The sequence below is a fragment of the Centroberyx gerrardi genome, chromosome 9, assembly GCF_048128805.1.
Source record: "Centroberyx gerrardi isolate f3 chromosome 9, fCenGer3.hap1.cur.20231027, whole genome shotgun sequence".
Taxonomy (NCBI): domain Eukaryota; kingdom Metazoa; phylum Chordata; class Actinopteri; order Beryciformes; family Berycidae; genus Centroberyx; species Centroberyx gerrardi.
Genome location: NC_136005.1, coordinates 112,932 through 136,135, shown reverse-complemented (window position 1 = coordinate 136,135; position 23,204 = coordinate 112,932). Strand labels below are relative to the sequence as shown.

At 40.1% G+C, this 23,204-nt stretch overlaps 1 protein-coding gene across 1 annotated transcript in view; it reads right to left on the bottom strand.

Annotated features, from left to right (window-relative positions):
- The window catches only part of wdr18 (WD repeat domain 18), a 70,053-nt gene extending 48,034 nt beyond the window's left edge, over nt 1-22,019 (bottom strand). The window contains exons 1-4 of the mRNA XM_071909079.2: nt 21,804-22,019; nt 20,423-20,533; nt 18,792-18,925; nt 14,518-14,659 (exon numbers count right to left, since the gene is read on the bottom strand). Coding sequence (XP_071765180.1) covers nt 14,518-14,659; nt 18,792-18,925; nt 20,423-20,533; nt 21,804-22,013 — 597 coding nt within the window. The 5' untranslated portion in view covers nt 22,014-22,019. The remainder of the gene's footprint in view (nt 1-14,517; nt 14,660-18,791; nt 18,926-20,422; nt 20,534-21,803) is intronic.
- Between the last annotated feature and the right edge of the window lie 1,185 nt (nt 22,020-23,204).

The following is a 23,204-nucleotide window of genomic DNA, read 5'->3' as shown; positions in this document are numbered from 1 at the left end:
GATGAAGCGCTGGGATGGAAACTGCCGATCGCTTCACGCTGCTTCACTTCAGCTCTTAATTAATATTTGCATTGCAGGCAGGCTGAGTGCGCTCACCGGTGGCAGATTAGGGGTTAGGTGGCATGACCAGCCTCCCAGGCTGTAAAACCATTTGAACATGTTGACCAGAGCAGCGTGGCGTTAATTTATTCACTAGAGCTTCAAGTACAAGTTCATCTGATAGTGTGTAGGGACAAATATTTGTTTTGTTGCTATTCCATGTAGCTTTTATAGAAAACTGTCTTAATCAGTTTGAAAGTGTTTTCCAGACAATTCGGTGGCCGTGCTTTGTTCAAGGAGATATCTAAGAAATAAATGAACTTCTGATATACAAACTAAAAAACTGGTAATAACCATTTATGAAGTTAGAACCTTTCCATTAGACCATGCTGACCTGTGAGCCTTGCCTAAAAACATTAATCTGGTCCATGTACACCATTCGCCTTCATTTATATGTATGTATATGAACTGTGAGGACAAATGTACAACACTGCAACTCCGAGACAAAACACCTCTTCATTCTTGGAACCGACAGCCTTATGAAGGTAAGCTAGTACATCAAACTAGATCAGCCGTCATGGAGACAGAAATGTGGTTTTAGGCCTTCAGGTGGACTTCCCACAGGCAACAGAAATGTGGTTTTAGGCCTTCAGGTGGACTTCCCACAGGCAACAATGACAAATCCACTGTTTGTCCAAAGTCTGACACAAGAAATGTCGTTAGGAAGTTGAAAAATGACGATGGGGACTTTGGTTCTCTGCTGTAGCATCCTGCACAACAATCTAAAGCACTGCGACAAACCAACACAAGCAAAATCAATTCATGTTTTTTCCTTAAACGACCCTCATGTAACTTACAGTACATCAGATTGATACGACTCTATTGACCGTATTATTCATTAGTTTAATGAAGACTGATCAATCGGTTGAATTGAAGCTGGACATTTTGATGTACGATATGCTCAGTTTTTCAGATATAAAAAAAATTAATGTTTATTAATTAAGCTATGATGATTTCAGAAATTATATTTTTTTCAGCAACTTATGGTCTAGCAGGGCTATTGGATGACATGTAGCTTTTGCTATAAAGAGATGGGAGCGACTTCAGAATTGTGGAAGGTACCAGCGACTGGGTTAAGGTTACTGTGCAAGTCTTGTGTTTAAAGCCATTTATCTTGGCAGTAAGTGTTTATTTGCTCAGGAAAACACTATATAACATTAGGATAAATACAAACAAGTATCAGTACAATAAGTAACAAGAATTTCTTTGTTTCTTTGTTTTCCAATAAGGTATTGATATATTGTGAGATGGCTAGAAGAACACAGGTTTGGTTCCCATATATGGGATGGCTGTGGTGCCTTGAGGACAGGTTTGGAAATGGTTAAGCTAACAGTTTGACAGACATAAAAACATAGTTTGTATCAGCAAGACAATTCTCAGCAAGCAATAGCTCACCTAACAGGAGTTTCAAGATGTGGTATTCAAGCTGTCATAAAGAAATTTGAAGAAACTGAAGACAGAAAACGCAGCGGAAAATCGAAAATCTGTCTGTATCTGATGAATAGTACTTAAAGGTCACTCTGCTGAGGGACAGAAGAAAATCCAGCGAAGTGCTTGTTCAGCATCTGATTGAGTCTTCACGCTTCGACCATGAGAAGAAGTCTTACAAGAAAAGCTCTTGTAGGTTGTGCTGCATCTAAGTTCTTGTGGAAAGGCAACAAGCAGAAGAGATTGCAGTAAACGAAACACCATAAAGCATGGAGCGACAACCAGTGGAAGAGTTGGTAAGAAGTACATTGATGCCCATCTACACCGTTCTGTGAGGTCGGCTTTGTCATGGTGTGGGGGCATTTCAGCTAACGGTGTAGGGGATCAATGGAATTACGAATGCTGAAAAATATAAACAGATCTTGATTCATCATGCTGTACCTTTGGGAAAACGACTGATTGCCAAAAACTTTATCTTTTAGCATGATAACAACCCCAAACACTCAGAAGTCTGCAGATGGAACACCCACAGTATTAGATTGGCATCAGAGGCCCTAACCCTTACCTTACCTGACCTTAGCTGACCTGACCTTACCCCTAAGCTGTGTGGGATCACTTGGACAGGGAAAAGAAGCCAAAGTCAAATGAAGATCCTGGGAGGGTGTGCTCAGAAGTTTTATGCTATATGGCAACCATTTTTGACCTATATAGAAAAAACGGACGCCACTGATATTGTAGCTTTGTAATACTGACCCCATATTATATGTTTTTCTTACCACTCATTATTTATTATTATTTATTTATTTATTTATTTATTTTTATCATTTATTGTATCTTTTAATTTTATTTATTGTATTTTATTTTTTGTATCTCACCTATGATTCTTGTCACATTGACTTTATTTATATGCACATGTAATTGTTTGTGAAATCTATTCCATTTGATTACTAAATGGTACAATAGGGATGGGGCTGTGTTGGAGCAGAAACATGGGGGGGGGATATATTGTGTTTATCCAACTGTATCTGTGATTTATTGCATTTTGAATGACTTTAAATACCAATAAAAAGACCTTGAGCAAAAGAAGATCCTGCAAGAAGCTTGGAAGAATTTACCACAGGACTAGTTGAAAAAATTAAGTTTTGCTTTCTTAGGGAGGCCACACAAAATACTGACTGAAGATTACCTTTCATTGTATTGATGTTTCTTTGTGTTTACTTCAATGTTATATAGTGTATGGATAAACCACTTGGGATAACATATCTACCAAGTTTGACACAATGATTGAACAAACTGCCATGGAGTTCTGGCCAATTATGTAGTCAGACACAATGGCTACGTTCACACTGCAAGTCTTAGTGCTCAATTCTGATTTATTGCTCAGATCCGATTTTTTTGTTTGGCTGTTCACATTATTTTTTAAATGTGGCCAATATCAGATTCCAGTGTGAACTGGTCACGGTCGTGAACTGACCCGCATGCGCAAAAGAACAATAACAAAGACGTGACACGCAGCACGCTGTCGTACGGAAGTAAACATGGAGGCCACTGAAGTCAGCGTTTATGGTTTCATTTATAAGTTGATGTGCAGTGGAAGCCAGCGAATTCGTGAGCAGATGACAACGAGGACGAGGAGAAAGAGAGCCAAATTTTTAATTATGGCTTTTTGTGGAGCAATGGCTGCTACTTCTGTACAGAGGTGTGTGTGGATGCGGAGTCGGAGCCAGGAGTGGTGGCATCGTGACGTGAATGGCTTCACTGAAACAGGTTTCATCCAAAATTTCACCCCAAATACTTATGAGGTCTAACACCTCACTGTCCCTCCACTGACTACCTCCATCGCAGCTGTCTTCCATGTTTGTATTCACCGAGCGACTCCCGCCAGTGCAGAATTGTGACTAGGGCTGCAGCTATCGATTATTTTAGTAATCGAGTATTCTACCGATTATTCCATCGATTAATCGAGTAATCGGATAAGAAATACTTTTGCTTTATTAAAGAGCAATAGTAAATATACAAAAGAGAAAAGCTGTCCGCACGAAGCTGTCCATACGACACTGTGATTTACTGAAAACGAGGTGAAATAATTATTATTATTGATATTTATTACTAGGCCTAAATATCATACAAGTTCATAAGACTGGCTAATGTACATTTATTTACGATGTTGAAGGGTTGCCCTACACCTGCTGACCCTACTCACTGCAATCAAACTAAACTGAATATACCTGCTGTATTGGACTGGTGCATTTTAGGCTCCAATTGCTACATACACCACCTGATATTTTGCTTTCTGGGGTATTTTATGCATCACTGTGAGGGGAGTAGGTGTGTGTGTGTGTGGGTGTGTGTGTGTGTATGTGTGTGTGACTATCATAATAATAACATGAATGAAGCTCAGGCTTTCACAAATTGACTGCAGCATTTTATTTTCTGTGGTTATTTTCTTGAGCAAAACTTAGCTAACTTAGGGACATCATAACTAGCCACCATATTGATTTACGTTCTTAACTAGCCATTACATATAGCCATAATTAACGTGCATTCTTTACTAGCCTTCATCTCATCACGTTTTAATATTAAGTGCTGATTCCGCCCACCCGGGCCAGTTTCGGCGTACGCCGGTAGCAATTACAAGTGGACCCTATCCTACAGTCCCTGCTCTCAGCGGAGGGAGGGAGCTACGCTGTGTGTGGGAAGCGCTGTGACCGTCAGACCTCTCTGGATTAGACAAGCAAGTAGAGCAAACCGGCATCAGCCGAACCAATTTATTGCCAAATGCTTTGGGATTCAACACATTAACATTGCTTCCCATGGTCAGAAAAAGTCGGCAGATTTGTCGCTAGTCGCTTTTGAGAAATAAAGTCGCCAGGGGGGTCTGAAAAGTCGCTAAGTCTAGCGACAAAGTCGCCAAGTTGGCAACACTGGATCCGAAATTTTGGACACTTTCTGTCGTTTTCTCTGGCCTGTCTCTTCTCTTCGCCCCTCGCTATTTTCTCTCTCTTTCTCCAGCGCGTTGTGCAACAGTAATAATCATCCATGCGAAACACTGAGTGTGTATATAGTTACCGTATATGGATTAAACGAAGCTTCGATGCAAAGAATTTGCATCGATGATTTTTAGTAATCGAGTTACTCGAGTTTCTCGAGGAATCGTTTCAGCCCTAATTGTGACGAATGTCGATCTAGAGTGACGTAAAAGTCACATGAATTCCGATATGACTGTTCAGACTGAGGTCGCATTGCAAAAAATCAGACCTGTATCTGATTTAGGACCACATATGAAAGTGGCCCAAATCAGAATTGAAAAGATCAGATTCCATGTGATTTGTGCTGTTCACACTGTTATGAAAAAAACAGATCTTAGTCACATATGAGCAAAAAAATCTGATTTGAGCCACTTTTTCCTGCAGTCTGAACGTAGCCAATGTTTTGAAAATGAATTTGTTAATAGCGGTTAAGCAGTTTAGAGTAGGTTTGTGCATCTCAGTCCCCTGAAGCGGTCTACTAATTTTGGCGCGAACAGGACAAAAGTTGCAAAAAAAAATGTTTTGCATGAAATGCAAAATGTCGGAAAAACAAAACGGTGGACAAGGATGGCAAAGTTGTAGAACTAGGACACCTGGATGTGTGTACAAAGTTTGGCATCAATTGGACCAACGGTATGAGAGTTATGAACCAAAACATGAATATATGCATTACAGCGCCACCATCTGGCTGCCTTGCCTCAGCAGTGGGAATTAAAGGAGCCTACCTGCCAAATATGGCTGCTGTAGGACTTACGGTTTCTGAGCTGCAGACACTTTTAGTGGAGAAAAAGAACAAAGACCACGGATCTCACATTGAAAGATATCGAGATCCAGTTTTAAACCAAACCGTTATTGGCTCAGTAGAGTCTTTAGAGTTTGTCGTGTTCAGAGAACTGCAGTACTGGAAACAAAGGAATGAACTTCCCTGTTGTTTGAATCCATGTTGAAGAAAACCTGTTTGTTTAATACAGGTCAATACGGATCTGAGCAGAGCTTTTCTGTCTTTTGACAAGAATGATCTCCTGACCCAAAGGGCCAAAGAGGAGGCTGATAACGAGAGGCTTTGGCTTAGTAACATCAGCAACAGAGGGCTTAAACTCCGGAGCGATCGGATCCAAAGATCTATCAGCAGGACATTGTCAGAAACTGAATTTAACCATCACTTCTCTGGTCTAGATAACAGACCAAATCTTTGTACAAAGCCTCTTTGAACCGATTTCCAAGCTGATGTCATTTTATTGCATCAAGAGAACAACAGGATGACCTTTCAAACCTGCTGGGTATCATCAGCTGTTTTCAGCTCAGCATTCGTCACCAGTGCCATCCATCACTTATCATTACTACAGTAACAGCTTTACATTTTAGCCATTCAGCTGATGCTCTCATTCAGAACAACTTACAATGAGTAAGCAGGTATCAGTGTCTTGAGGAGTCCTGCTGCTCGTCGGTTCGGTCTGCTGACATAATAAAAATCTACACCTCTAACATCTGAGCGCAGCGCTACGCCTACAGCAGATATCAAAAGGTCTACACACCCTTTCAAAAATTTTATTGCCTTGGAGCCTCAAATAAAAAAACATTCAATCACTTTTTTTCAGTTTTATTTGGATACAATCAGGGTAAAAACAAAAGGCTAATCATCTGGCAGTGTCTATAAAATGGAAAACTGAAACACCTTGATTGCATTTTTAACAGACTGTCACATTTGGACCAAGTTCTATGCAAGCTTTACATTAAAATTTTAGCAAAAGATGGAAATACAAGAATCAAATGGAAAGCACTTTTCTATTGATGTCCAGATTCACACAAAAATACTCGTGTACTTGTGTAACAAGAACTGCTTAAGCTGGACAAAGTCAACATACTTGTCAAGTTCAGTTTATCAAGTTCAGTTTATTGTCATTCCTCTCCTTACAGGTTATGCAAAAAGCAGGAATGAAATATAGTGCCCCTGGGGCCATAGTGCAACATAAAAACAGTAAATTAAAATAAAGCAATAAAAACAAACATAGGACAATAAAACATAAAAACAGTAGATAAAACGAAGCAATAGAAACAAGCATAGAACAATAGCAGTAGCAAACTTAGGAACTACACTTTAAGATTAAAGTGTAGAAACATCAAAGTGTCCGAGTGCTAAATTGCTGAGGTGCTTATATAAGTCTCTGTCTATGTCCTTTTGTCCAGGAACCTGAAGGTATAGCAGCATATATTTTATATAGTAAAAGTCCACTTAGCTGGACCCTTTTATAGGGTTAGGGTTAGACTTGGCTATTACCATCTCACATCTAAAAGAGAGCACATTCTGTAAAAATTATTTATGTGTTCAATCCTGTTTTATTCAAGATTGTTTTGGCATGATGCACGAAAAACAAATGCAATTTTTTAAACCATTTCTTTTGTAATGGTGTATGAATCAAAAGAGTTAGACTATGGGAACAAACAACATAAACATACAATTCTGCCTCGGTGTTGACTGGATCAGGCTAGACAGGGTTCTGGTAAGCTTTCTGCCAGGAGCTGCTGCTCCTGAGCTGGAAAAAACAGGAGCACACAGCAAAGTCCAGGAGCACAAACTAGTTATGAATGTGTGTGTGTGTGTGTGTGTGTGTGTGTGTGTGTGTGTGTGTGTGTGTCTGTCTGCTGCTCAGACTCTAGCAGCCGGGTTACTCTTCATGCAGTCTGCTGTCTGTCCAATCACAGAGCAAATGCTCTTCAGGCCACAGGTGGCAGCGGTTTGAGCTTTTGATGGTACGATTATAGTGTGAGGAAAATCACGGTTTCACAGTATTACAATTATTATGCACTAATGACAGCGAAGATCAAATTAGCATTTTATAATTACAGGTTTTATTGTATTTTTTTACAACATTTCTTCTGGTTCTGCAAAAAAAAAAAGTGTTTTCTATATTAAATCCACATTTAAATACAGTGGGGAAAAAATATGTAGCCTAGTTTCCTTCTACAATTCACAATAGTTGCCATTTGAAAGTGAAATAATAAAACAGTAGCTGCCTTTTGAAGACAAGTTAGTGCAGTAGATCAGTCTTTCAGCCTGATACAGATGCAAACAGCTGATTCAGCAGAATGGAAGACACTCTGCTGAGGAGAAACGCTGGAACACTTCTGTGTTTGGACCAGATCACAGCCATGTTGGTGAGCTTTTATAAAATGTAAAGTATATAAAGTAATGATGGGCGCTACAATACTCCTGTTTCTGCTTTACTGACGTTGGCTTACGTTGCACTGAGAGTCCAACTCACACCACGACTTCGCTGATTTATATTTAATCCTCTACCAGCTTTACGTCCGTGAGCAACTTGCCGCCGAGTTCAACCTGTTTCAGTTTACTTTGATCACCTGTGTTGATCATTAGGACGGACGGTGATCTGGAGTCTTAGCAAGTTAGATGTGTTTGAGCCGCGTTTCGTCGGCAGCTTTGTAAACTGAATATCAGTCTTCTTCAACCAACCAACGTCATTTTGCAGGAATCCAAAATGTTCCACACTGCTGATTTAAGTAACTTCAGTGGAATTAGGTGTTTAACTGATAACCGTGTGGCAATGCATCGAACTGAGCTCAACACGCTGTCGGCCTGTCAAAGATCGCTTGTTTTTTAACAGACAAAACAGCTGAATTCAAATGCTTGATGAGTCCAACACTTATCATAAAAACAATCAACTTACATCTCTCTTCTTCTCTTATTTAGAACAAGTGTTCTCCCGTGTCTGTCTGCCGTTCCGTTCTGTCTCTCTCTGGAGTTTTCCTTTCTGCCGGTTTCTGTCGCTCTGCGTGTCGCATTTCGTCACGTGGTGAAACGCGGTGATGTCACTTGTTAGGAGCGCTTGGTTTGATGCAACGGATGTCCCTGATGAACATGCGGCAGAATCGTTGTCATTTAGGAATGAGATCGCATAGAGGTATGAATCGAGATCCCGGTTTTAATACGATTAATCGTGCAGCCCTACTTCTGCGCTGATATGCTGTTGCATGTCGTTGAAATCCCGAACACAGCGTGACAGTGTTTTAAAAAAAAACAAAACATGGACGCCACTATAGCAATGCAGCTGGAGGAATGGGATGTGTTGGAGCAGTTGGAGCTTGAAGACTTGGATGGCGTCATGATCGCCCCTATGATCAGCCAATCAGAGTGCGAGACCCTTTTCAACCCCAAATACGCGTCAAATAGTGCCAGCTTACGCACAGAGATGCTATTTTCATTAAAGTATAAAATGCGCTTGAGGGGGAATTCACATCCAACATGTCTGGAGCGATTCCTTCAAACTCTGGAGTGTTTCCGCCTTTAATTCAGTTCATTTGGCCAGGTGAGAACAATCAAACCAAACCAGGTGAGAGCAATCAAACCAAACCAGGTGAGAACAATCAAACTTAGTGGCACCAAATAATCGCCAAGACACCTGGAAATGTGAGTCTCAGTCCTCCAAGAGAACTGTGGTGTGGTTTGATAGGAGTAAGAATGTAATCCCAACCAGCTACAGGAAACAAAAGGTAATAAAGAGACAGATGTTGACATCTGGGGACAGTTGCATAACGCTAGTTTAAGACTAGTCTAAGCTTTAGACTGGTCTTAGATTCTCAGGTTGGACTAGACTAATTAAGACTGTCCGTTATTTAAATATTAAGACTGGCTTATTTTGAGGTAGGAAAGTTAGCCCCTCCCCCTGAAGAACTTTGTTGTTATGGTAACGAGTCGGCCTAACTACTGAAGCTGCTTAAATACTGAAGCTATTTCATACAAAAATCTTTGGTTTTTGGAAAGAGCCTGAAGAAGAGAGAGAGTCTTTAGAGAGAGAAACATTAGAGATCTACAACAAGGTAGTAGGTAGTAGTAGGAACAGGTAAATGTAAGAGTCTATAGCAAGTTTGACTTGACGTCACATTTAAGTCTAAGACTAGGTCTATCTTTATGCAGTTGGCCCCTGATCATCTGATAGCCAGCAGTTCCTCATGCTAGGAAACCTAGCAGAACAAAATGACTGATGCTCATATTCAGCTATTTCTTCATGCATTGCTAACTGGTGTGAACACTAGAGCAGACAAGCCCATCATGCTTAGTTTAAGTTACTGGGACTGGAATTTGAGTCAACAAGAAGAAGGAGAATGAGAAAACAAACTGTAGGTGTGATCAAAATATTTCAATATGTAATATGTCATAAAAAAAGCAGACTGATATGAGGCATCTATGGAGGAACTGTCAGCCTGAATAAGCACCGGCCTGTACAGAAGTACAGGCCTGACACTTCTCTACAGACTTTACATCCAAAACCTCTACCAGCCATCAAGGCCAGAGACTTTGCCTCAAGTCAGTGATTAAGATGAACAGATGAAGAAAAGCAGTCAAATATCTGCCAGTCATGTTTAAGCAGTGTGTCCGATAGACCTAGACACTAGACAAGACTGTTCTGCACTATCGCCAAAGTCTGAGAATATCAAACGCTAATCTACTAAAGCGCTATCTGTACCCATCAGACAATGAATTAAGGTAGAATAGGAGCAGTGTGGCCGAGCAGTTAGACCCTCCTGTCACAGAAAGGTCTCATGTGTCAAAGCAACACACTGGAGCCTGACCTGCTCCATCGTATATCCCTCTGGTTAAACACGTCAGCTAAGTGATTAAATAAAATCATCAGCTTAAAGGGGAATGACGGCCATTTTCAGTAGAAAAAAAAATGTTGTTTTCTACCCTTCAGGGAATACTGTGATCATAGGCAAAACGTTTGAATCGGTTCCAGCAGCTTATGTACTTTGGATGCTATTTTGGGACAGAACATTTCTGTACATTGCAATGTCAATTGAAGTTTGAATCTAAGACCTGAACCTGGTGTTTATAAAGCAAACAGAGTTTATTTGAATGTCTCCATCCGAAGAAGCCAGGAATGGCCGGCATTCCCCTTTAAGAAGACATTACAATCGATGACAAAGATTACCCATCTGCCTCAAATGTGGTTTCATTTCATTCTGAATTTGATTACGTCATCAAATGGTAGAGAAAACCGCTTCGGACTATTTCAGCAGGTTGCTTCCTCCAAACAACAACAGCGCCCACTACTGCCCGACACTGGTTTCTCCTCCCATCTGGTTTATTGATCAAGACTTTCTATTCCCAATCATTTCAAAGTGGTTCGGCCGGCCGCCCAGAAGAAGTGGCTGCTTCTACTTTGCATAAACACAGAAGCCGATTATCTGTAATCTAATTCAGTCCTGAGGAGAAGCATCGACTGGTCTGCTCTCACCTTCCTTCACCCTCCAGATGATACGCTTCAGTTTATATACTGTATATATAAAATAAATAAAAAATAATAAAAATAAAAATAATAATTAAAAAAATTATATATCATTATATATCATTATATACACATATATATATATATATATATATATATATATATATATATATATATATATATATATATATATCCGTGATATATATCTGTGAGACAAATTTGGTGAAGATGGGATCAAATTTGTAGAAGTAACTGGTCTGCTCTCACCTTCCTTCACCCTCCAGATGATACGCTTCAGTTTATATACTGTATATATAAAATAAATAAAAAATAATAAAAATAAAAATAATAATTAAAAAAATTATATATCATTATATATCATTATATACACATATATATATATATATATATATATATATATATATATATATATATATATATATATATATATATATATATATCCGTGATATATATCTGTGAGACAAATTTGGTGAAGATGGGATCAAATTTGTAGAAGTAATGAATGATTTTGAGAAAATTAAAAATGGCAGAAAACCAATATATTTGGCAAGACCAGATGTATCTTTTGACTCTGATACATGTCCACAGGTAAATGATAGCAAGAGATCCCTACATTTTAATTGTCAGATATTTGAATTGTAACTATAGCTCCCCCAAAAAAATTTACTTTAAAATCTTATCAACAGGTCTGTTAGGGCACAGTGGTTTGGTTGAGTGAGACAAAGGACTTGGGATTAATATTTTGTTATTGACTTTGACTCAGATCTTAGTTTTAACGAACAAGTTAAAAGAGTTGTTCAGTCTTGTTTCTACCAACTGAGAAACATTTCAAAAAATTAGGTCCTTTCTATCCGTTGCTGATCTGGAGAAGGTCATCCACGCATTCATCTCATCTCGTCTGGATGACTGCAATGCTCTCTACACATGTTTAAACCAGAAATCCATTTCCCGCTTGCAACTAGTCCAAAATGCTGCTGCTAGGCTTCTGACCAACTCTAAGAGACAGGCCCATATGACCCCCGTCCTGGCCTCTCTTCATTGGTTGCCTATAGTTTTTAGAATTGATTTTAAGATTCTATTATTAACTTTTAAGGCTCAAAAGCATCTTGCACCACAATATATTACTGAGCTTCTGTCTCCTTATGAGCCTGTGCGCAGCCTGAGGTCCTCAGGTGAGGTCCTCAGGTGGGGCCCCCCAGGTGTGGTCCTCAGGTGAGGTCCTCAGGTGGGGCCCCCAGGTGAGGTCCTCAGGTGGGGCCCCCAGGTGAGGTCCTCAGGTGGGGCCCCTCCTGGATGTCCCAAGGTCCCGACTAGTGAGTAAAGGCGATCGGGCTTTTGCTGTCTGAGCTCCAAGACTCTGGACGACCTACCTGAGACTATCCGACGAGCTGATTCTGTGTCATCTTTTAAATTAAGTTTTTCCTGGGAGTTTTTCCTTGTGTGCATTAGGGTCTAAGGCGGTGGTGCCGGGTAGGTTAGGCTGTAGAACAGGTAGATTGTTTGTCTTGCTAAATCTGCTCTTGCCTACCTTGTGTTTTTCGTTATGTTTGTCCTACATAATTTTGTTCACCACTGATTGTGTTTAGTTAGATCTAGCTAGACACATTCCCTGTAAAGTCCTCTGAGACATGCTTGTGATAAAGGGCTATATAAATAAACTTGACTTGACTTGAAATTGCTTTTAAAAACACACTTGTTTAAAAAAGCCTTTCCTTAATCCTGTGGCTGTTTCTTTAATCACCGTATCTGTGTGGCATTATCTTTTAGATCTCTCTTGATTACATACTTGTTTATAATATTGCTTTAGATATTCTTTTGTAAATCCTCTGTGTGCTGTGCTCTTTTAAATTGTGTTGATTATTTTTATTTTTATTCAATTTTAATGGTTTTATTTGTTGCATTTTCTTTTAAATTTCTCTTGATAACATACTGGTTCTTAATAGCTCCTAAGATTTTATCGCCTTTCCTTCGTTAACCTTCTGGTACTGTGCTCTTCTAAATTGTGTGGTTTCTCTTTTATTCTCATTTCATTTTTATTGTTATTTGTTTTAATCTTGTAAAGCACTTTGTAACTTGTGTTAAGAAAAGCTCTAAAAATAAAGTTTATTATTATTATTATTATTATTATTATTATTATTATTGATTAACAAACAAATCTTACTCTCCTGGGGTTACTGAGCAGCAGAATATTCAGCAAACCAACAGATAAAATATTTGTTATCTGTGGCTGATGCCGATATGTTTGATCTACGCAAAAGACAAATAAATATCTGTTGACAGAAAGCTCCAGCAACAAACTGATCAACTCTTACTTTGGATGTGAAATGACACAACAGTGAGGTCAAAGGTCAGACTGTCGGTTTTAATTCAAAGGGTTTTCAGCCCAGTCGGTTAAATAACTGCAGCTCTTTTTAAACATATACCCCCCACCCATTTATGTAATTCATTTTTTATATGTAGTCAAAAGTTCTTTCTGTGTAATGCCTTCTAAAAATCTGTGATGCATAAACATCACCAGACTCGTGATATCGTATTTTCAGGCTCCCTGCCAAGCTTTTTACCATTTCAATGCATTTCTGTACAAATTAAGTTGTAAAAGAATCTGAGGCAGAGGGACGACTCAGCCTGGGATCACCTGCTCCTCCTACAGCTTAAAGATACACATGAATAACTTTAATGGCCCTTAATGCCCACAAAATGTGTATTGGATTCTACGGGGAGGCTTGAATCCTGATATGTTATTGGTGAGTTAAATGGGTGACAAATCCTATTCAGGGGCCTCAAGTCCCTCAAGTATTTATTCATCAATGTTCAGGAGCCAGTTGTACGCTTTCCTTGATTGAGTCACAAACTGCAAAACAACTGCTACGTCAGTGAGGTGGGCTCAATATGCATCTGAAGTGCAAAGCTGCATCTTCAACATACATAAGTCTTTTCTTATTTTATCTTTTAACAAAAGCATGATTTAAGTTTGGAGGGTATTTATTATTTACCAATATTTGACATTTATTTCGGTCTAACCTGAAGAACACGGCTCTCCATGACTGTACGTCTCCTGCTGGAGGTTTTAATTTGAAGCCAAAGCTTGACTCAGTAGTTTAACTTCCGGGTCATTCCATGTCAACTCAACCAGAGCTTCCCTGGCTCAAAGTTTTGATTTTGATAATTTGTTTTCTGGCAGAAGATATACATAAATGATGAAATCAAGTGCTGAAACTGCCAGAATCTTGTAGTCTACCTACAAGTCTCTCTGTAAAAGAAAAATGGTGGAGCCGCTACCTTTCTCAATCCCTAAATTTGCTCCAAATCATAGGCGAAAATTATGGTGTTGATCCCCAACTCTACAAACTGGGGGAAACTCAGTAAATAATGATTAGTGAGCTTTAATATTTGGGCTTTCTTCATCATTTATGTATATCTTCTGCCAGAGACCCTTCCTGTATACCAAATCTATACCAACCAGAATATACCAACAACCAGAATATACCAACAACCAGTATATACCAACAACCAGAATATACCAACAACGAGAATATACCAACAACCAGAATATACCAACAACCAGTATATACCAACAACGAGAATATACCAACAACCAGTATATACCAACAACCAAAATATACCAACAACCAGTATATACCAACAACCAGAATATACCAACAACCAGAATATACCAACAACCGGCAGAGTCTTACCTTGACAGTTTGGTCCAGGGAGGCGGTGGCGACTCGGGCCTGCGGTCCCATCAGGCCGCAGTGCAGGTCTGTGATTGGCAGGGAGTGGCGGGACAGGATGTGGCGAGGCTCGGGGGTGTGGCTTAAATCCAGCTGCACCACGCTGCAACACACACAACACGAAACTCAACGATCCGCCAATGAGTCGAAGATGAAGAACGTCTTCCGACCGGTTCGCTCAATATTTCCTCCAGGAAACAATTAACTCTGGTCGGTCGAGCGTTACGCAGAGCGGCTCGAGACGAAGAATCAGTTTCATTTGAGGACAGCAGCAGCGTGTCGGACTCCTTCTTCCTGTTGTTGCTTCGGCTGGAAAACCATCTGAAGAGAGCCAGCTGGAGTCTGGAGGGATTTTCAGACGGATCAACCTCAACATGCAAACCGTTTGTGTTCATGGTTTCAGGGTCTTAAACTATATGAATTATAGCACTGGCTGCCCTTACAACTAAACTCACAATTCTTATGAATTGGAAATTCAAGAAAGCTAATTTTTTTAATATGAATAAGTGGCTGGAGGATTTTCTGAACCTTTTAAGCATGGAAAAGGCGGCATCCTCTCTCCTATCTTTGGATTGGGAGGGAATGGCTTATGGAACATAATACGGTCATTTCTGGACTCACACCATTTTGCACTTCTCCCTTTGTAACCCAACATGACTTTTTTTTTTGGTTGCTTTTTGTCCTGCTTTTGCAATAATGTAATGGGCGGGGGAATGGAAGAAAGGGGAAGGAAAAAATAAGGATAAAAAAAAGGGGGAAAGAAGGGGAAACCTATACTCATGTTTTGGAGTAATACAGGTTTTGCTTTCTGGATCATGTGCATGCAGGTGTAACTATGTGGATACTTTGTGTGCGGACAGTTACACCTGCATTAGTAGAAGTTCAGTTTAATGTATTGTCTTGTCTCTACTTGATAATGTAGTGTCATGTTGTTTTTATTGTATGTCTGTTTTCTTGTGTATATATGCAATAAATAAAAAAATGTAAATAGAAAAAAAAATCTCTCCTCTTTTTATTAATCTCTCTTCTCTTTAATCTCCCTTCTCTTTAATCTCTCTTCTCTTTAATGTCTGTTTAATCTCTCTTCTCTATCTCTCTTCTTATTTTTAATCTCTTCTCTTTAATCTCTCTTCTCTCCTCTTTAATCTCCCTTCTCTTTAATCTTTCTCTTTAATCTGTTTAATCTCTCCTCTATCTCCTCTTATTTTTAATCTCTTTTCTTTAACCTCTCTTCTCTTTAATCTGTTTAATCTCTTTTCTCTTTAATCTGTTTAATCTCTTTTCTCTTTAATCTGTTTAATCTCTCTCCTCTTCTCTTTAATCCCTTCTCTTCTCTTTAATCTCTGTTTAATCTCTCTCCTCTTCTCTTTAATCTCTCTTCTCTTCTGCACAAATCAGTAATTTCATGAAACACCAGATGTTGATCCAGACGGGATTAAAATTACCTCAGGATGTCAGACTGAACTGAAAATACAGAAGGTAATTTCAGTCTGAATTTTAACCGGGGAAACAGTGAAATCATTGACGCGTTTAACGGGAAAGAAATCCCATGATCCTGAGGTAAAAATGCCCGATCACCGGACTTCCACCGGTCAGACTGCTGCGGTCGGGAGAGCGATCGAGTCTTAAATCTGTTACCGAAGCTTTTAAATCAGCTCTTCCCAGAAGACTGTCTGATCTCTGGGTTTCCGGTCTGAGCAGCAGCTTCTCTGCTAAGCTAGCTAACCTCGCCTACTAATTAGCTTCATGATTCGATAGATCGCAGCCGGAGAAAAACACAACCGCTAAGAGACTGAAGGGGGCGCCAAGCAAACTTTTAACGTCCCCATGAAACATCATTTTGAAAGCATCATCAATTTTGTAATTTTTTTGGCATCTACTGTTAGCTGTTGACATGGAAATTTAGCTAACAAGGTGAAAAACTAATTTTCATTTCATATTAAACTAAGTTTTCCTAAGTAACACTTTCAGGCAGCCTGTGTTCTTTATCGCTTTCTTTCTTCCTGCCTTCCCATGCATGAAAACTTTGCAGATTAGTTAATGTGGCGCTATAGCAACCATCCAAAGTTTAAAAATTCAAAAATTCATTAAAAATCAGCCGTTTGTGCTGCTGGTGTGCAGTTTTCTGAGGAAGTCAGCCCATATGGGAGGAAACTTTTCTTTATTTTTTTGCACAAATTAGAAAGTTAATCACTCTGTTTTTTTTTTCCTAAACTGTAAATCAAATTAAGTCGAATTACTTTTACACCAGAAGTTGAAATGACACCAAACCAGCTTCCAAAAACTCTACAGACCGTTAACTTTAAAAGTCACATGAGGTTTTTAAATATTTAGCTCACAGTGACGAAGACTACAGACACACCTATTGGCCCAATATTTGACCAACCTCAATGACGATAAATAACAACATGCTCGTCACCGTCTGGATGGTGTGTGAATTCTTTCAGGATTTTATCTCAAAAACATTTTTCACTACATTAGACACCTAAGGGTCTTGAATAGATGAACATATTTTATTTATCTGATCTTCAAAGGCTTCTCTATAAATTCATCTTTCAAAGAAAAAAATAAATAATTGCAAAACAAAGTTCTGACAGAATGTCTCAGGTGGATTTTGTGAACTGCAGCAATAAAAAATTCTACGTCTTCTTACATCCAACTGCATTTTCATTAAGAACGTCATCCAGTTTATCTGTGATAAATACGTTTGCGTTTGTCCAGAACAAACCCAAGAGCTGAGAGGGAGAAACCTGTCAGTCTATCTTTGATCTGACCAATAGAAGAGCAGCAGACCACCACCACTTGAAAGCCCCGCCCCTAAAAGTTTTGTCCAAGAAAGGCAAACTCAAAACCCAAAACCCAGAGACGCAAAGCAAAATCTCAAGACTGCAGTCGCACTTCAGCGCCACCTGCTGTTCAAACCAGAAACGCCGCCATGCGGTCGCAGGAGGAATCAAACCGCAATCTGAGAAGCAATGAAAATATCAATTTTAATCGTTTTGTTCCAAACTAAATTTACTCATTTCTAATAAACTACTTTCTTTACTTTGTAAACATTATTATTGTGGATATAAATCAGATTTCTTTGCCTTTGGCATTTTAGCTCTTGGTCACATTTTGCAAAGTTAATAGTTCTGTGTTGTAATAATCGTTTTTTTGGTTTGTGATCCTAGATTTCTTTGTATTATTGCAACTGAAAAATTAATTAAAACAAAAAAAAATTGTATTCCATAGGATTCCAATGGCTTTGAAGCTGCAATGAAAAAAAAAGCTTAGCATTATAACATTTGGTCACTTTATGAAGAAAGGACGATGGATTTCTCCCTGTATGATTGTTGAACGTCTCTTGGTGCAAAATGGCGGCTCTAGAAAGAAGCCCTCGCTCTTTGATTCTGAGGGACTGACACCAAAACCTGACGTTTACCGCTGATGTTTTACATCCTGAAACATTTTCTCATATCAAACTGGAAATATCTGGAGGTGACGTCACCTCGTCTACGATTGGCCGGTTATCCACCAAGAAGAAAAACACAAACTGCTGAATGGAGTCAGACACAGCTGGTTTTAACAGTTTTTAGGGGATTTCTCCTTTAATGCAGAATTGGTTGATGGGAAATATGCCGCCTCGCCCTCGATATGATGAACAGAGAGAATGAAGATCTGCTGAGACAGAAACCGAATCCGTTCTCACTTCTGTCAGAACCTGCAGGAGGCTGAAGGTCGAATCAGCTTCACCAACATTTCCATTCCTGACTCAGAAAGTTTCCAGAGTGCTGATGGACAAGTCTGAAGTCACATGACCGACCCGTTCAACTCAAACCTCTAGTCTGTCTGTCAGACAGCAGGAGAACCGGCTCATGTTGCACAACTCTGCTGTTTACCAGTAAATTTCCAGTCAGCAGCATCAGAGCAGCAGAAGGCTCACAGCGCCTCCTGCTGGTCTGATCCAGTCCTTCAGCATCATGTGACTCGATCAGGACAAACAGCGAGTCACAAGTCTCACTGTCACCAAACTACTCAGTTTCTGAAGGGATGGAGACTTGGAAAAGGTTTAACTGATTTGTTGTCTAAATACTTTGAGTCCTCCAGCTCTAAACATCGAGTCACATGTTGAAGTTGTTGATAATTGTGACTGAAAATATTTGTGTGATAAATTTAATGAAGTTTCACTGACTGTATTGCTTGTCTTGTCTGTGAGGTGAGTGTGTTTGTCTGTTAAGGAGGTGAGTTGCTACCTGGCCAGACTCCACACCAGAGCCAGGTTGTCTTTCCCCCCGGAGACAAAATGGCTGCTGTCGTCGGTGAACTTCAGGCAGGTCAGGTCCTGGTAGTGCCGAGTCAGCACGGCCAGCAGGTTCCCCGTGGAAACCTGAGAGAACAAATAGAGAACCAACAGGAGACAGGAGGTTCAACATGGCCACCTTCAGACAGGACACGACAGTTCAGGAGGTTCAACATGGCCGCCTTCAGACAGGACACGACAGTTCAGGAGGTTCAACATGGCCGCCTTCAGACAGGACACGACAGTTCAGGAGGTTCAACATGGCCGCCTTCAGACAGGACACAACAGTTCAGGAGGTTCAACATGGCCGCCTTCAGACAGGACACAACAGTTCAGGAGGTTCAACATGGCCGCCTTCAGACAGGACACAACAGTTCAGGAGGTTCAACATGGCCGCCTTCAGACAGGACACAACAGTTCAGGAGGTTCAACATGGCCGCCTTCAGACAGGACACAACAGTTCAGGAGGTTCAACATGGCCGCCTTCAGACAGGAGACAGAATGAAGCCAGAATCCAAAACCAGGCAGCTGCTACAAAATCTATTCTTTTTGTTTTTCTTTACTGCGCAGGTTTGCTATGCTCATAATGACACAATTACATAATTCAATAATTACATAATTAAAAATAATTACATAATTACATAACTAAAGCATGAGAGCCATCAAGCCTCCGGTGTTGAACTCTGACCCCGCTGCTCCACACTCTTCTTCTATCCTGCAGCCATTTTTCCTTCATTAAAGACCTGCTTCATACTGGGAGCTGACCAGTAGAACCAGTCTTCTACTGGTTTCTACTGGGAGCTGACCGGTACAACAGTCTTCTACTGGTTTCTACTGGGAGCTGACCAGTACAACACAGTCTCTACTGGTTTCTACTGGGAGCTGACCGGTACAACACAGTCTCTACTGGTTTCTACTGGGAGCTGACCAGTACAACAGTCTTCTACTGGTTTCTACTGGGAGCTGACCGGTACAACACAGTCTCTACTGGTTTCTACTGGGAGCTGACCGGTACAACACAGTCTCTACTGGTTTCTACTGGGAGCTGACCGGTACAACACAGTCTCTACTGGTTTCTACTGGGAGCTGACCGGTACAACCAGTCTTCTACTAGTTTCTACTGGAAGCTGACCAGTACAACACAGTCTCTACTGGTTTCTACTGGGAGCTGACCGGTACAACACAGTCTCTACTGGTTTCTACTGGGAGCTGACCGGTACAACACAGTCTCTACTGGTTTCTACTGGGAGCTGACCGGTACAACACAGTCTCTACTGGTTTCTACTGGGAGCTGACCGGTACAACACAGTCTCTACTGGTTTCTACTGGGAGCTGACCGGTAGAACCAGTCTTCTACTGGTTTCTACTGGGAGCTGACCGGTACAACCAGTCTCTACTGGTTTCTACTGGGAGCTGACCGGTACAACACAGTCTCTACTGGTTTCTACTGGTGGTTCTCATTTCTAACATATAAAATATATATAAAAATAAAAACAAATGAAATCACATAAAACAAATAAAATAATATAAAAATGAAACATAATGACAGTGTAACAATATTAGATAATAAAAGGAACAGTTTACCTCCCACAGGTAAACGGCCTCGGCGATGCCGGCGGCGAGGTAGAGGCCGTTGGGCGAGGCGGTGAGACACGTGACGACGCCCGGACACACGATCTTCTGCTGCAGCTGGTCCTGCAGGGAACCAGGAGAACCAACATTAAACACCATTCACTGCAGTGACAGAACCTGATCATGATTAGACTTTCTGTTATTCTAAACAGTTTCACAGCCTGAAAGCATCAAACTGAGCTGCAAGCTGCAGGTTCCTCTGCTGAACGTCTGCATTCAGTCTGTTAGCTCCGCCCCCTGGTCCACGTTCACCTACCCTCCTCCACGTTCTCCTACCTGCCCTCCGTTCTGCAGGAGGATAAATCTGCTCAGCTTTGCCAACATCAGCTGTTTCCTGGTTTGTGCTAAAACTAATGTTAAAATGAGGGAACAAAAAGAAAAACCGGAGTTCAGACAGCAGGATGCTCAGACCTTAACGGGTTCCACCCACGAAGAAGAATGATGGTATGATGGTGCAGTGTGGTATATAGTGATGTACTGTATGTATCTGATGGGATGTAAAGCCCTTTGCTTGTGATAAAGGGATTTATAAATAAACATGACTAAATAAACAAGACTCTTTTACAAACTGATGTTATATGCACATCTACATGGGATTTTAAAATATATGATATCAGCCTGATAATATCTTAATAGATGATGTGCAGTAATAAAGTCTAGTGCAGTGGCGTCCATTTATCTTTCAGAAACAGAACACCAGCTGCCATTCAAAAATCTGCCAATTTAGTGTCCTTACTTATCGACAAATGTATATAAACTATAAAATATCATGCAAGATACTTTCTAAAGTTTTGAAAGCCGCTCTTCAATTCGGCATATATTTAAACCACAAAGCAGCACTTATTTCACTAAAATTTCAACCATTAGAGCCGGTTCGCCTGTTAGATCCGCATTCTTCTTCCACCGAAAACCTTTTACACAATGGACGGCGGAGGCGAGCAGCGTGAATTCAAGTTGACATTTTATTGAGATAAAGTGCCGCTTGGTGGATCAACTGTATGCCGAATTTACCAGAACACCCAAATGATTCGTAGAAACGTCTTAGTCATGTATTACTAGGTGTTTATATTTACCGATGAGCAAGGCATCATTAAAATGACAGATTCTTTAACAGAGTGTGGCCTACAGGTCTCTGCTGTGTGAGAGAACGGAACCAGATCTCAGCAGTTAGTCTGTTTGTGGTTCAAGGTGTTGACTAGTGACTTGGGGTTCAGGTAGATACGGGTCTAGGGGTTCATGTGTTGGGGGGTTTAGGGGTCCAGGTATTTAGGGGTTCAGGGATTCAGGTGTTCAGGTAGCTAGGTGTTCGGGAGCTAGCAGACAGCGGCCATACCTTCCTCTGTATCTCCCAGACGTTGATGAAGTTTTTCCCGAGCTGGGCTCCCAGGATGAACTCTCCGTTCAGCACGGCCAGGCCGCGGCACGCGCTGTTCCCGCCGCGGTACGACAGCAGGTTGGTCCCGGACTGAAGCTCGAAAACGGCGCAGTTCCACAGCTGGGCGGCCGAGTCCGAGCTCACTATCACCTCCATGGGCGCCGCCATCTTGACTCTCTTACAAACACGCGCGGGGGAACCGGCGTTTGGCTGTTTAGGTTGCTACGTCATTTCTTACACCAGGTGCATTATGGGACATGTGGGCGTAGAGTTTCCGTTGAAGTTCTGTGGTACAAAACCAATAGAAACATAAACACTTATGGACAAAATGTTCTGCTCTTACATGAAAAGAAACATTATTTTCATACTTATTCATAATACTCACACTGTATAGTACTGATACTGTATAGTACTGACACTGTATAGTACTGATACTATGGATTATATTATGTTATGTTATATTATGTCATCTTATATTATATTATATTACATTACGTTATATATTATATTATATTATGTTATAGTATATTATATTATATTACATTATAGTATATTATATTGGTATATTATATTATATTGTATTGTGTTATATTATATTATATTATATTATATTATGTTATAGTATATTATATTGTGTTATATTATATTATATTATATTATATTATATTATATTATATTATAGTGTATTGTGTTATATTATATTATATTATATTATATTATATTATATTATATTGTGTTATAGCATATTATATTATATTATATTATATTATATTATATTATATTATATTGTGTTATAGTATATTATATTCTGTTATATTATATTATATTATATTCTGTTATAGCATATTATATCATATATAAGCAGCTTGTATTGGCTCTCTGCTACAAAGCGTCCTACATGAAATCTGCCACTTGGAGGCGCTGTTGGACAAACTGAAAACATCTGCAGTGATCTCAGCTGCAAAAAACCTTCATGTTGGCCCAAGTTTCAAATACACACAGAGACGGACAAATTATTTTGGTCTGCATAATCAAAGTATGATAAGGATATTATTATTTGATTCTGATGGTTTATCATGCTGGTTATAACCCATATCAGTAACCAGACAGTTTCCATAGACTGTACAAAAAGATGGACGTAGTGAGTGTGACGTCACCACAGGTTTCTGAAGGGCCGTTTTGAAGCCAAAGGTTTGGGTTCACGAGCACCGCCATGTTGACATTTTTTGAAGCCGGAGCAGCCAGAGCGAAGCCGAGGGTTTCCCACAGCGCCGCCTGCTATTAGTCCATGATCGGCGACCTGTCAATCACTGGACAGGCGACCTGTCAATCACTCGGAAAACAACCCCGTTTTATAAC